Genomic DNA, 15,193 nt, shown 5'->3' with positions numbered 1-15,193 from the left:
AAATTTGAAGAAAGTGTTGATAAACTTAAGAGTAGAATTTCACTCCTTCTGTGATATAGTATCTTACCTACAGTGGTAGTAATAATCATAGTTCAAATTCTTTGAACCCTTTCCCTTGGCCTAGCCTGTTCTAAGAGCCCTAGGTGGTCTTATTATATCTTTGAAACACACTGGGGATAGGCATTATTATTATCAGGTCTATATTATCAGTAAGGAAAATCAAGTCCACAGTTGCTGAGTTAGAATTCAAACCCACACCTGATCGACTTGAGATCCCTTGTACTCAAATCTGAGTCTTCCTGCTTGAACTGTTAGAGAGGCAAGAGGCTGTGTGTCCAACACTGCCAGGTGCTACAGAGAAAGTGGGAGACATGGTTCCCCCGCCCTTGGAAAAATTGCCATCTATTTAGGGAGACTCAACTTACCCAGCAGAAACAATTAGAGAACAAGAACAGACAATATAATCAAGTGCCAAATAAGATGGAACATCTAGAAAGCTATCAAGTAATTACAGTTTTAGTTGAAAGAGCTGTATATAATAACAAGACATGGAAAAATACTTCTCTAAAGTTGTTCTTTTGCTATTTGAAAAAAATGCTTTTGAGCTATTGCAAGGCGTATAGCAGAAAGTACAGCTAATTCAAGTAACTATATTTAACACGCATGACAACTATCCAGTTCTGGGCAGGGAGGATCATATAATTCTAACATTACGCCACACAAATTATATGTTCCTTTGCCAAACTCTCCTAGCAAGTTTTACAGTCTTTTCCCTTGCCACAGATATTTATAAAAATACAAGAAGGTGAAAGTTAAAACCCACGGCATCAAGGAAATTACTTGGATACTGAGCTTGTCGCCTAGGGAATGTTTGGGCTTTAGACTTTTGCAGTTTATATCTTTTAAAAATAAATGGAGAGGAAAAGAACCCTCATTTGAATTTGTCAAGAAGCCAGCTCCTCTCTTTAGTACACTTTCAGCATACTGAAAACATCCAACTCAGCTCTGGCCTGATCAAATTTCACAAGGTTTCAAGGAAGAGAAGACTCCTGAGTTTGATTTTAAACAACAAATTATTCTAGTATCAAGATTGCATCTGTCCCAGACACGCACTGTCTCTCATTCTCATTCTCCACTCTTCCCACGGCACACCAGGGAGATTTTAGATTGTGTATGCCACACAAATCCTTACATATAAGAAAGAACCACTGAGTTATGGGCCAAAAAACAGAGCGAGAAATTTGAAATATTTCAAAGTAATAAGAGCCACAAACAGCTGTTTGGTACCCAATATAGTTCTGCCTTGGATAACAGGGCATATAGTTGCGACTGGTTCTGGAAGGAAGAGTTGTAGGGAATGGGTTAAGAGAAAATGTGGTTCTGTCGCTGCTTTTCATTCTACTGGAGAGCAATGGCCAGTAAGGTTAAGAAAAAGAAGTTGGCCATCAAAAAGGGAGGAGTCGGGGTGGGGGAAGGGGATGAAACACAGTTGGCATGTTCATAACAATAACCATTGGAATTATAGCTAGGATGCTTTTTATAAAGTCCCATGCAAGATAATGTTATGTTGTAGATGGTTTTCCGACATAAGTGGTTCCTTTACCATGTCTTTTCCTTTTTTCGCAGATCAGCTCTCAGAAAGACCATGTGGACGTTCCTCTTCTCTTAGTGCTGCTAATAGTTCCCAGACAAACCCCCAGGGAGCAGTTTCTAGCACAGCTCCAGGGCTGCAAAGGCAGGCAAAGGCAGTGGTAAGTATAGTCCCCAATTCCCCCTGCCTGTTTTAAAATTCATAAAATAGGATTCATATCCCAGTTGCATTTTTGTATGTGGTGAGATTGTCATTCTGTTTGTTTTGGATGTCACCAAGAAAACTAGTTGTAAACTGAACAGCAATTCAGGCTAGAACTATGGAACAAATCAGGCATGTGGGGCCCAGAGTCTGAAAATCAGGGTTAAAGCCTCAGCTTGGCTGCTCACTAGAATCCAGCAAGTTACTTAACTGAGAATGCTATGCAAATGTAAGTCATTATTACTACTCCCGATGGCACTTGGCTGTTATATTCCCTATTCCTTGGTTTATTAGAACTAAGTGGTACCTGGCACTTTAATAGGCAATCAATAAATATTCATTGCTATTCTTGGCATTATTGTCATCTTTATTTTTCTCTTTGAATTCCTATTGAGAAGGACTTGATTTTACATTATCTGCCTGTAATGAACTTTTATATTGAGATCTCCCAGTTGTCTTTGCATTTGGTCTTACTGGGAGTTTTTATTTGGGAGGAAGTACACCATCTCCCTTTTGGGTGAAGCCTCTGTTTCCTGTCAAAAGCCACCTGCTCCCTGTAGGCTTCCATGTCCTATTGCTTCCAAAGATTCTCAAACTTTCTGAGACCACAGATCCCATTGAGAAGTTGATAAACATTGTGGTACCACACCACTTGCATCCTCTCAAATTTTATACAAAAACTCATGTTTTTGAACTCATTTGGGCAAACAGCCATTCCGCTTATCACATTCTCAAAAAGGGTCTGTGACTCTCAAACAGTTAAGCACAATTGATACAAAACAGGCTAAGAATTCCCAATTTAGTTAGCTATGAGATATTTGGTCTTTGCATAGGACCAATTGTAACCAAATTAAGATATTCTTAGTAATTGGAAGGCAGGGACAGATTTTTTGAGAGTAGATTAGTACCAAATATGTGGGTTTTAAGGTTGCATGTTCGGTAGAGGCAGGGTGAAATAGTTTATCACTCATTTTATTACTTAGCTTAGTTAAATATGTATTTAGATAATTGGTGAAGGGAGAGGGAAATGAAAGCTATGACCCCCTCCAAAACACACATTTTGACAAATGCAAAAATTTGCATGATGTTTCAAGGGGTTAATTAATACCTCCTGAGGCCCAATCATAGACTCCTACATTTGAAAATCAGAATTGAGATGGAGGTGGGGTTTTATTCTTGGTCACCAAGGATAGGTTTTACCTAAAACCATATAATCTCTACTATGCTTCAATTATATGCCTCTTAATTTGGTGTGGCTTTTGTTCTCTAGGAGATGACGGAAAATGGAAGTCACCAGTTGATAGTGAAGGCAAGATTCAACTTTAAGCAGACTAATGAAGATGAACTGTCAGTCTGTAAAGGGGATATCATTTATGTCACTCGAGTTGAAGAAGGAGGCTGGTGGGAAGGCACATTAAATGGGAGAACAGGCTGGTTCCCTAGTAATTATGTCCGAGAAATTAAATCCAGTGGTAAGTGAGACCTTTAACAGTCTTTTTGAATATGGCTCTGGTACTTTCTTGGTTTTTCTTACTGAAAATCTTGTAGTTTTAATTGGTTGACCGAAACTGTTTATACTTATATGTGTAGTCAAAAATAAGACTAGAACAGAACTGGGAAAAATCTGTGGTTAGATATTTTGAAACAAAGTTGTATTTAGATTACATCAAGGCAACAGAAAGCTAAAAAAGCAAAGGAATTCAAAGCTCAGACAACTGTTCCACCTTAACTATGTCTTTTCTGTCTACTAATTTAGGCTCATGTAATATAGTACATAGTCTCTCCTGCTACTCTAAGTCACCATGGCAAAATACAATAATAAGACAGGCCAAGTGCTGACTTGCTTTTTTTAGCCCTAAGCAGACCTAAGACTAAATGCCTCAGAGATGTGTTTGAAAGAGAACAATCCCAGGACTGTAGGAAGCTGTCTGGCTGCTTTATTAACAGTATTGCCCTTAAAAGTATTGTATACCACTAGCTGCTTACCCTTTTTCCTAATATCAAGAGCATGAATTCTAACTGGTATTCAGTGGTCTTTCTTAGAATTTTTTTTCATAACTCACTGGTTCTTTTTTTTAAATGCTATTTTTTAATTTTTATTTTTAATTGACATGGTCAATTTCATTCATTTTATTATACTTTCCTTTGGTTCTTAGTAAATGGACAGTCATGTCCTTATGACCACAAATAAAATATAGAACATTTCTTCCAACCCCCAAAACTCTTGTGTTGTCTGTTTATAGTCACTCTCCCTGTGGCACTTCTGATATGTATTGTTTCTACAATGTTACTTTTCCAAAATGTTATATAAGTAGAAAATTAGTCTTTCCTGTTTAACTTACGATAATACATTTTAGATTTATCTATTTTGTTAAGTGTCAATAGCACACTTTTTAAAATTCGTTCTAATTAGTTATACATGACAGAATGCATTTTGACACAACATACACTAATGGAGTATAACTTCTCATTCTTCTGGTTGTATATGATGTAGAATCACACCAGTCATGTATTCATATATGCACATAGGGTAATAATGTCCGATTCATTCTAATATCCTTCCTACCCCCATATCCCCTCTCTTCCCTTCACTCCCCTCTGTCTAATCCAAAGTACCTCTATTTTTCCTACCCTCACCTTATTGTGAATTAGCATCCACATATCAGAGAAAACATTCAGCCTTTGGTTCTTTGGGGTTGGCTTATTTTGCTTAGCATGATGTTCTCCAGTTCCATCCATTTACCAGCAAGTGCCATAATTTCATTCTTCTTTAAGGCTGAATAATATTCCATTGTGTATATATACTACAGTTTCTTTATCTATTCATCTGTTGAAGGGTACCTAGGTTGGTTCCTAGTTTAGCTATTGTGAATTGAGCTGCTATAAATATCGATGTGGCTGCATCACTGTAGTATGCTGCTTTTAAGTCTTTTAGGTATAAACCTAGGAGTGGGATAACTGGATCAAATTACTCTGCTTATATTACAAAAACCAAACTAAAACAAAACAAAATAAAACTCATTGCAAGACCCTGATACATAAAAGCATGTCATAATACAGATACAATTATTTAGTTATTATTGTATGCCTTCACTTTTCAAAAATGTCTACCCAAGGGCTCCTTTCATTTAATAGCTCTTCAGTGCCTTATCTCTTCTGTAGATGTCTTCATTCCCTTTTGAAGAGAACTGGGGACTGAACCCTGGGGAAATCTGCCACTGAGCTACATCCCCACACCTTTTTATTTTTCAAGGTGGGGTCTCACTAAGTTACCTATGGCCTCACCAAGTTGCTGAGGCTGGCCTCCAACTTGCTATCCTCATGCCTTGGCCTCCCAATCTGCTGGGATTACAGGTATACACAACTGCGCCTAGCTTTATTACTGTGTTAATGCCTCCAATTTGCTACTATAAATTAATAAAATTATAAACTCACTGTAAATAAAATGAAAAATTATGGAAGTGCAGTGTAGACAATAAAAGTTCCTCTTCCCTTTACCCCTCCTCCCAGATAACCATTGTCAGAAACTTCTCCCAAAAGCATTTTACATAAAATTTAGTTTGTACACTTTCTGTGTTCTTGGTTGGGTAAAAAGGGACATCTCCTTTAATGGAATGCATTTACTACCAGATTTCTAATTGTTTCTGTGGTGTGTAGACTTCTCGGCATTTTTTTCCCAACACTGGGGATGGAGCCCAGCTCATGCATGTTAGGCAAGCAGTCTTCTACTGAGTCACATCCCCAGTCTTCAGCATTTTTAATTATTTGGAATTGAGATGTTTCAGTTAAGCCTTGAAGTATTTTCACAGGCCTCACCTAGAATTTCCTTGGTTCTGATGATTTTCACAGCTGATCTTTACCTCTTGCTACATCTTTCCATTGATATAATCTACTTGTTAGGACTCCTAAAGCATTTTCCAGATTTATTCTGACATTCGTCCCTGATTCAGTGTCTTCATCTGCAGAACCAAAAGGAACAGGCCTTGTTGCCTGGTCTGGGAATTCCAAGCATTGTTGAGGGGCCATGGGAAGTGCATAGCATGCCCTCACTTTGATGGCTTTGATAATGATGTCCCCTACTCTGACACCTTTTGTAGCAGTCTGGTCTATCCTTTATGGACTGCCCCAGGCTGTTGGTTCTGGTGTCCAGCCTCTTCCCTTCAAATTTTTCCTATATGCCATTTGGTTTAGGATTCATATGTTAAACTCTGGATCTGAGTCAAGCACCTAGGTAATCCCTAGAAATAGCTAAACCAACTGTCAAGGGTAGGTCTGAGCTTTGGGAGACAGGAAGCCTGCTAGTCAGGGATGGCCTAAGACTAGCAGTGTATGAAACAACATCTCTCATTAGCTTATTATGGTAGTTTCTTCATTGGTGTCCTTGCTCCTATTGTTGTCACTTCTATAATCAGATCTAAACTCAGGAGCCAAAGTGATTCTTTCAAAAAATAACTTGAGTCACAACTCCTCATCTCAAAAATGATAAAGGCCAAGGTCATCACAATAGCCTACAAGCCCTCCAGTATCCTGCCTCTTTTCTGATCTCTCTCCCATCACTCATTCCATTTTCGACACACTAACCTCTTGGCTGCCTGTGACAGACAGACTTCTGTCTCCTGTGCTGTCCTTCCATCTGGAACACCTTCCTCAGATATCAGCATGACTTCTTCCTTCACCTCCTTCTGGTCTGCTCACTCTTCCACTTCACAGTAGAGACTCCTAGTCCTGCAGGAGAAAAGCAAACCCTGTGTCCCCTGCCTCTATCCCCCTTCCCTGCTTTATACTTTTTAAATCATTTATCTCCATCTAACATGCTATATTACTGCTTATTTATTTCATCTACTCTCTGTATTTCATCATTAAAATGTAGACACCACAGAACAGGGATATTTTTTGAAATTTTGCTTGTGCTCAGTAAATATTTATAAAATGAATGAAAATCATGGGGTAGGTAATAAAATTCATTGTTTTCCTTGAGTACCTCCTAGGTACTCAGGGCATCTATAACAATCTATTCCTCATGGGCTCTGCCCCTTAGGACCTTCTAAGCTGATAGTCAAGATACATTGTTCACAACTAATCGGATAGGTTAGAGTAAGTGACACAGACACAGGTCTAAATAAGATGCTGTTGGATCAGAAAGACACAATTTGATTAACAGCAACATAAGTGGGGCTAAGAACTTGAACTAGTTCTTAAAATATGGAAGAAGATAGAAGGCTAGAGGGAGTTAGTAAGTTTAAGGAAAGCATGGTATAGGTGGCAGAGTGGTTTGGGTTGAAAATTAGGTGAATGAAGAGTAGAACTGAGGTCTTGAGCTAGAACTGCATGAAGAGGGGTGCAAGTGTAAAGTTTTAAGCAGAGGATAGCATGTGGTTTGAGAAGATCTTTTTGGTGGTAAGAAGAACTTCCTGGTGGGAGCTGGATTTCAGGAGAGTTAGGTTGGGCAATCAAGGAGGATGTAGGGAAAGCAGTAGAGGCTACTGCTGAGGTATAGATTAATCTGGGTGATAGTGGGGAGGAAGAGAAGTAAATGGATACAGTAGATGTTGTTGAAAGAATGAAAAACTTGCCAGTGATTAATTATGAGGACGAGGAAAGAGGTTAGGATAATCCCACATCTAGGGGTTCAGCTTGATGGTGGGCTCCTTAAGGACATGCACTACAACCCATCTAGCCATCCAATAAAGATGCATTTCCTATGATTAGGATATTAGCTCTATCTTGGGCACTGGCAGGACAGAGAAGCATAAAATATGACTTGCCCTTATGGTACCTATAGTCTAGTGGTGGAAGATATTAGAAAACAGTATGGTAAGTTCAGTAATAAAGCAACTGTAAGGTGCTATGGAAAGTGGCAAGGAGAAGAGGGGCATCTAACCATCCTGATAGGGAGTTCAAGGGGAACTTACTGATCTCTGTGCACCTTTCTGTCTCCATAACACAGGGCTTTAGACAAAAGACATGTTTAATCCATGCCTATTATCATTGGATATGGTTTAGTCATGTCCTCTAAAGGTTCATGTGTTTGAAGCTTAGTCCCTAGTGTGGCAGTGTTAAGATGTTGTGGAACTTTTGAGAAGTTGGGCCTAGTAAGCCATGATTTCTCACCAGGGGCATCACACTTGGAAGAGACTAAAGTAGTCGAGAGATGGCAGTTAGTTTCTGTGTGAGTAGGTTGTTATAGAAAGAACAAACCTGGACCCTGAATATTTTTGGATTTCTGCCTCACTAAGTGATCTCCCCTTCTGCACATGACTGATTTCCTTTCCATTTCTCTGCTATATTGTGACCTAGCCAAGGGAGCACTTACTAGATGCCAAACAGATGAGGCCACTCAATCTTGAACTTTCAGCCTCCAAAACTTCAAGATAAATAAACCTGTTTTCTTTACAAAGTACCCAGCTTCAAGTATTTTGTTACAGTAACAGAAAACAAACTAATACAGTGCTGAATTCAGTTAGTAGAGAAGATAGAAAGAGGTTGTTTATGGTGGTGTTTCAGTGTGTGTGTGTGTGTGTGTGTGTGTGTGTGTGTGTGTGTGTTGGGGTTAGTGATGATTGGTACTGAAAATGATGGATTGTTTGGGAGTTACTGAGTGAAAGTGTAGTAAGTCATAGTTCTTAATATTTCCAGCAAACCATATGGCTAGAGGACACGGGAGGTAGATGAAACAAACAAGTGACAGTATAAGGTTATAGGCAATGAAGTGTAAAATATATTGCAGATCATTGACAGAATCTGAGAGTGCAGAAGGATGGAAATGATAGGGCTTGAACTGAATGCTGAAAGACAGGCAGACTGTGGGCAGGCCCAGAATAGAAGGAGGGGCAATCTAAGTCATAATGACTGGTTGGGGAAAACAAACACCATGAAGGTTCTCTCATAGAACTGAGCAGAGGGAGCCTGGGGATAGTGGAACAGATTAACATGGTGTAATGAAAATGTCTTGTTCAGAAAGTTAGGTGAGCAATAAATCTTTGCTGACCTGAATTCTTTTCCAACCCAACTCTTGCCACTTCTACAAAATAGTAAGCCAAAATCTATTTAAGATGTTGTAGAGAGACATTATGAATTCAATGCTTGTTTTTTCATGTTTGGTCTAGAAAATATTGTCATTTTCCTTCTTTCCATAAACTCTGTACTGTGGCTTAGGGAAGATTTGTGTTCAAGGAAGTTGAAAAATAGTGATTCATAGGTGAAATGCATATCCCAGGGAAAAAAAGCTCAATTTAGAATTTTAAACCCCTCTGTCATACAAACTATTGGGCTATTTATGAAGTTGATTTAGGAATGTAACTGAAGAACTTCAGTGGTCTCCATCTGATTACTGTTGGGTCAAATGTGTGATACTGTGGTCTCTTAAATAGTCAGCAATTCAGACAAATTCATACATATAGCTTGACACTTCACAACTTTTGTAAAGTCTTAGAAGTCAATAAAAGCAAGTTCAGAGTCACATAACCCTTGCACTGTGGAGTGCTATTGTACCACTGCACTCTGTGATCTAGTAAATTTGTCCTTGACATTGTAAGTTTGGGTTACCACTGGAGTTCATGTCTATAGATAACTATGACCATAACCCTATGGACAGCTTTGTTCTGCTTTTTGAGAGGAGACTGATTGCAAAGGATGTATAACAAAGAGCAGTCCACCTAATACTATAGAAACTTAAGAAATAGAATATTTGAGTATAAAACACAAATATGCTTTCAGCATGAGCATGAGGCTGAAGGTAGGGGTTTTTTTTGTGTGTGTGACTATGATTATAAAAACCTCTTGCCAAGGGGCTGCAGATGTAGCTCAGTGGTATAGCACTTATCGAACATGGTGAAGCCCTGGGTGCATCCCCAGCACGACAAACATCAAACAAAACAAAGATAGAAATCTCTCAGCAAGAATGGTGGAACTTGGGGGCTGGGATTGTGGCTCAGCGGTAGAACACTCACCTAGTACTCATGAGGCACTGGGTTCCATCCTCAGCACCATGTAAAACTAAATGAATAAAATAGAAGTATTGTGTCCATCTACAACTGAAAAAACTTGAAAAATAAAAGATTGATGGAACCTGGACACTGATGACATCAAGAAGTCATTGTCACCAGTTTTTCTTGCCTATCTCTGAATTTCTTTTTATGAGAGGAATAAAAACCTTATTTCAGCAAAAATATATTTTTCAAAGATCTTATTCATAAAAAATACATACATTGAAAACTCAGTCATTATGTAAGCCTTTACTCCTTTGTTTCATTTGAGTCAGATATATCGTAAATTAGAAAATTAGTCATTTATACAAATTTCTGTTCTCTTTTTAAAATTGGTGGTAACCTATAAACTAATGTGTTATTAATACACCAAAGAAATTTCTGCCAATGCATGTGTAACATAGTAAATTAAATCTTTTTTAATTTTTATCTTTGCTCTGTTACTTAGAGAGGGTGTTTGTTAGGACTTTGCATTAAAAATTTCCTGGAAAAATTTCCAAGCCAGGAAAGCATTGAGACAAGTATGATTAGAGAAGATATTTTGAACGAATTCTATTTTCTCTGTCTGATCCTGTTAAGGGGTCATTAAATCCTTCTAAAACATCTTATTAGTAGACAAATATAGATACTGATTGAGGGGATTATTAGGTACATGGTTAATTAAATTCATATTAAGGCAGATTAAGAAATCATTCTTCCTGCTCATTATAAAGCAAGGCTAGGATTGAGCTTTATATTTCAACTTCCTGTTTTAATCCTCCAGGTGTATCACAAAGATGCTTCATGTCATAAAAGCTTCATGTCATAAAAACTAGAAATTCTAGTTTCTTTGAGTCCCATCACCATCAACAAATACTAAGAATCAGGATATCAGAAAAAAGGGAAAAAGAATCAAAAGTAAATACTTCTTTGCATTGACTAATTCTTTTTCACTAATTGAGTTGACTAATCTTTTAAAAAAATTTTTATTTGTTCTTTTTAGTTACATATGACAGTAGAGTGTATTTTGACATATCATACATACAAGGAGTATAACTTCCCATTCTTGTGGTTGTACATGATGTGGAGTTTCCCTGTTCATGTATTCATATATGAACATAGGAAAGTCATGTCCAATTCACTGCACTATTTCCATCTCCCTCCTTTCCCTTTATCCCCCCTTGTCTAATTCAGTGAACTTCTATTCTCCCCTCGACTTTTTTGTGTGTTAGCATCCACATATCAGAGAGGACATTCAGCCTTTGGTTTTTTGGGATTGGCTTATTTCAATTAGCATGATAGCCTTCAGTTCCATCCATTTAATACCAGCCTACACCATAATTTCATTCTTCTTTATGGCTGAATAATATTTCATTGTGTATATATATATATATCACATTTTCTTTTATCCATTCATCTAGTTGAGGGCATTTAGGTTGGTTCCATAGCTTAGCTATTGTGAATTGAGCTGCTATGAACATTGGTGTGGCTGTATCACTATAGTATGATGATTTAAAGCCCTTTGGCTATATGCCAAGGAGTGGGATAATTGGGTCAAATGGTGGTTTCATTCCAAGTTTTCTGAGGAATCTCCACAGTGCTTTCTAGAGTGGTTGCACCAATTTGCAGTCCCACCAGCAATAGGAGTGTATCTTTCCCTCCACTCCTCGCCAACATTTATTGTTGTTTATATTCTTGATAATTGCCATTCTGACTTGAGTGAGATGGAATCTCAGTGTAGTTTTAATTTGCATTTCTCCAATTGCTAGAGATGTTGAACATTTTTTCATATATTTGTTGACCAATTGTATTTCCTCTTCTGTGGAGCTCCTGTTCAGTTCCTTTGTCCATTTATTGATTAGATTATTTGTGGCTTTTGTGTGTGTGTGTGTGTGTTAAGTTTTTTGAGTTCTTTACATATCCTGGATTAATTCTCTATCTGTGGTACAGATAGCAAAGATATTCTTCATTCTATAGGCTTTCTGCTTCTGTTATTGTTTCCTTTGCAGTGAAGAAATTCTAGTTTGACATCTTCCCATTTATTGATTCTTGATTTTACTTCTTGCTCTTTGGAAGTCTTATTGAGGAAGTCTGTTCCTAAGCTGACATGATGGAGAGTTGGGCCTATATTTTCTTCTAGGAGGCACAGGATCTCAGGTCTAATGCCTAGGCCCTTGATCCATTTTGAGTTGAGTTTTGTGCAGGGTGAGAGATAGGGGTTCAATTTCATTTTACTATATATGGATTTCCAGTTTTCCCAGCACCATTTGTTGAAGAGTCTATCTTTTCTCCAGTGTATGTTTATGGAGCCTTTGTCTAGTATGAGAAAATTGTATTTATTTTTGTCTCCGTACCATTATTGATCAATCTTTTTATTGCCTTAGAAACACCTCCAAATATTTATGTTTTCATGTTAGTTCTAATTAGGTCACTTTAAACTACCCCCAGGGACTGAACTTGTCTCTTCTCAACCTTCACATTTTTATTCCTTCTTTGCATGATACTGAGTGTGGATTTCAGAGAGAACTTCGCATGGTGAGAGTGGTGACAGGAGTGGGGGTGGGGAACAAAGGAAGAACAAAAAGACCTGAATTTGTCACTGAGGCCATAGTGCTGGTGTTTTTTCTCTTTGTGCCCCCAATCTTGAATTTTTTCATGAAGTCAGTTGGTTGCAAGAGCTGTGTTATTTTAGACTTCCCAAGTTTTTCTTTCCAAATTAATCTTCCTTCTGTTCCTTGTGTTGATCCCCCTTCCTAGAGCAAGCCTACAGAGAGAACTAGAAGTTCAGCATGGTGCTGAATGAAGATTGGTGAAGTGTCACCAATGTCAGGAAAAACATTCAGCATTCAGTCATTCACTGTTGTATAAAATGCTGGCTGAAGAAGGTTTTCTGTACATGCTCTTCACTGAGTTGAAGAAGTTCCTTTTTATTCTTATTTTTCTTGGAGTTTTTTTTTTTCCTTGAATTGGTGTGGAATTTTGTTGAGTGCTTTTTATACATTAATTGATAATTATTATGTGATTTTTCTTTTTAGACTACTAAGGTCACATTGATTCCTTTTTTTTTTTTTTTGGTACCAGGGATTGAACCCAGGGGTGCTTAAGCACTGAGTCACATCCCCAGCCCTTCTTACTTTTTATTTTGAGACATGGCCTCACTAAGTTGCTTCAGGCCTTGCTAGGTTGCTGAGGCTGGCTTTGAATTTCCCAATCTTCCTGGCTCAGCCTCTTGAGCTGCTAGGATTACAGGCGTGCACCACTGTAGTCAGCTTCTTTGATTGATTTTTGAATATTTAGCCAATCTTGCATCCATAGGATGAATCCTCTGGTAGGCCACTCATAATATATTGCTGAATTGTATTTGCTAATATTTTGTTAAGGCTTTTTTTTTGCATTATATACTTGAGGGATGTTGATTTGAAGTTTTCTTTTTCTTTCTTTTTTTGGTACTGTCTTTGGTTTTGGTTTGAGTGTAATAGAGACCTTCTCATAAAATGTTTTCCGAAGTGATCTCTATTATTTTCCACAAGAGATTTTATAAAATTAATTTTTATTTTTCCTTAAATATTTGATAGAATTCTCCAGTGAAACCACATGGGCCTGGAGATTTCTTTTTAGAGTTTTAATTTACAAATTCAATTTCTTTAATAGTTATAATTCTATTCAAATGCTCTAGTTCATATTGGGTAAGCTATAGTTTTTGTTTTCTGAGGAATTGCTTTATTTCACATCTAATTGTTAAATTTTACCTGTGTAGGGTTGTTCATTGTAGTCCCTTGTTTTTCTTTTAATATCTCCTTGATCTGGAATGATATCCTCTGTTTCATTCTTGATTTTGGTAATTTGTGTTTTGGTAATTAGTCTTTTTTCCTTTCCATCTTGCTAGAGGTTTGATAATTTTATTGATTTTTTAAAAAATTCAGTGATCTTTTAAAAACACTGATTTATTTTACATCATGTTCACATATTGGGAATCCCCAAGACAGTTTCTTCTTTTTTTTCAGCTTGTTTCTCCTCTATCCTACCTTGCATACTTTACATTTTATTTCAGTTGCATTACCCATTCCTGTGGCCTTTCCTCTCCTCTTCTATGTTTTGGCAGGTACTCTATTGTATTTACCCTTCCTTTTGGCCTTGCTTCTGAAAGGTGACCACATCCTGCTGGTATTTCTAGGTTTCATTTTTATTAAGACTGGTTTAAATAATAATTGCACAAAATAATGTGAGTTCTACTTGGAACCCTTATAGCTACACTGTAGAAAATTTGCCTAATAAAGACCCCAAATAAATTGATAGTTGCCAGTTTTGAACACATTTAAGTGTGTAAGGTCATGGTGTACTGGAAAGTCATGGTAATACCGCACTCTAAGGTTCAGGTCCTGGCTGTGTTACGTACAGTCTAAGTAATAGCCAGGGTGACTCTGCATTGCAGGTCTATCCCAGTAAAGTATTATGAGGTCACAAAGTAGATTGGAGGTAGATCTAGAAGTAACTTCAAGTTTTTAGAAACTGGTCATATCTACTTGTCATCCCTGGGGAGTGACAAGTTGACATTCATTACTGCATTTATACCTTATTACCACCTTACCCAGCTTAGCTGAGTTGGAAGACTTCACTGTTACAGGTAAACAACTGCCTTGAGCATTGCCATTTCTGCAACTGTGCTTTTGGAATGCTTCCTGCCTAGAAATCTCTGTATTTTCTTCTATACCTCTTTGAATTCTAGCCACCCTTCAGGGCCAGATCAAGTAGCCCCTGCCCAGAGAGTTCTTCTCTGGCAATCACAGATTAAACTGATGGACACTCTGAACTCCAGTAGCAATTCCTGCTTATACCATTGAACAAGTCCTTCTGTGACTGTTTTTCTCTGGGAATCATATTGGTGTAGGAACACAGGGTCTTGTCAAGACATTCCTGGGCTCTGCCATTTCCTACCTGCATGACCTTAGGAAGGTGACTTCACTTTCCTGAATCTTGGTGGCTTCATCTGTAAAATGAGAATATCATCTCTGCCAGTCATGTTTATTGTAAAGATCAGATAAAATATCTTAAAAGGTATTAAGTGCCAAATAAATATTGAGGATTTTTAATATGATCATAGTTAAAAATCAAGGTTAAGTGAGAAATATTCATGATATAAATATGTGATAGGAGAATTGCAACACTATAGGTAAAGTAAGAAACATCCATGTGTGTTTAAGTATGTGTTCACAAACACATACATTATAAAATAGAAGACACTTTTCAAAATGTTATTCTGAGTAATGGGTAGCTCTGGGTGATGGGATAATCATTTTTTTCTTTTCTATATTTTGAAATTTTAAGGGTGGGACTAGAATAGATTTATAACTTGAAAATATATTTAAAAAGAAGAATCAAAGTCTGATGATATATTGTTTTTTTAATTTATATTCTACCATATTTTGGAAAGGGTTTA

The 15,193-nt window shown here is 37.5% G+C and overlaps 1 protein-coding gene across 10 annotated transcripts in view; it reads left to right on the top strand.

Annotated features, from left to right (window-relative positions):
* Nucleotides 1-15,193, top strand: part of Arhgef6 (Rac/Cdc42 guanine nucleotide exchange factor 6) — a 110,649-nt gene that overhangs the window by 28,334 nt on the left and 67,122 nt on the right. For all 10 annotated transcript variants that reach the window (XM_047535718.1, XM_047535719.1, XM_047535721.1 and 7 more), the window contains 2 exons: nucleotides 1,627-1,751; nucleotides 3,063-3,264. In XM_047535718.1, coding sequence (XP_047391674.1) covers nucleotides 1,627-1,751; nucleotides 3,063-3,264 — 327 coding nt within the window. The remainder of the gene's footprint in view (nucleotides 1-1,626; nucleotides 1,752-3,062; nucleotides 3,265-15,193) is intronic.

Source organism: Sciurus carolinensis, chromosome X (genome assembly GCF_902686445.1).
Source record: "Sciurus carolinensis chromosome X, mSciCar1.2, whole genome shotgun sequence".
In the NCBI taxonomy this organism is placed as follows: Eukaryota; Metazoa; Chordata; class Mammalia; order Rodentia; family Sciuridae; genus Sciurus; species Sciurus carolinensis.
Note: the sequence above shows the minus strand (reverse complement) of the source record. Positions and strands in the feature narration are given on the sequence as shown.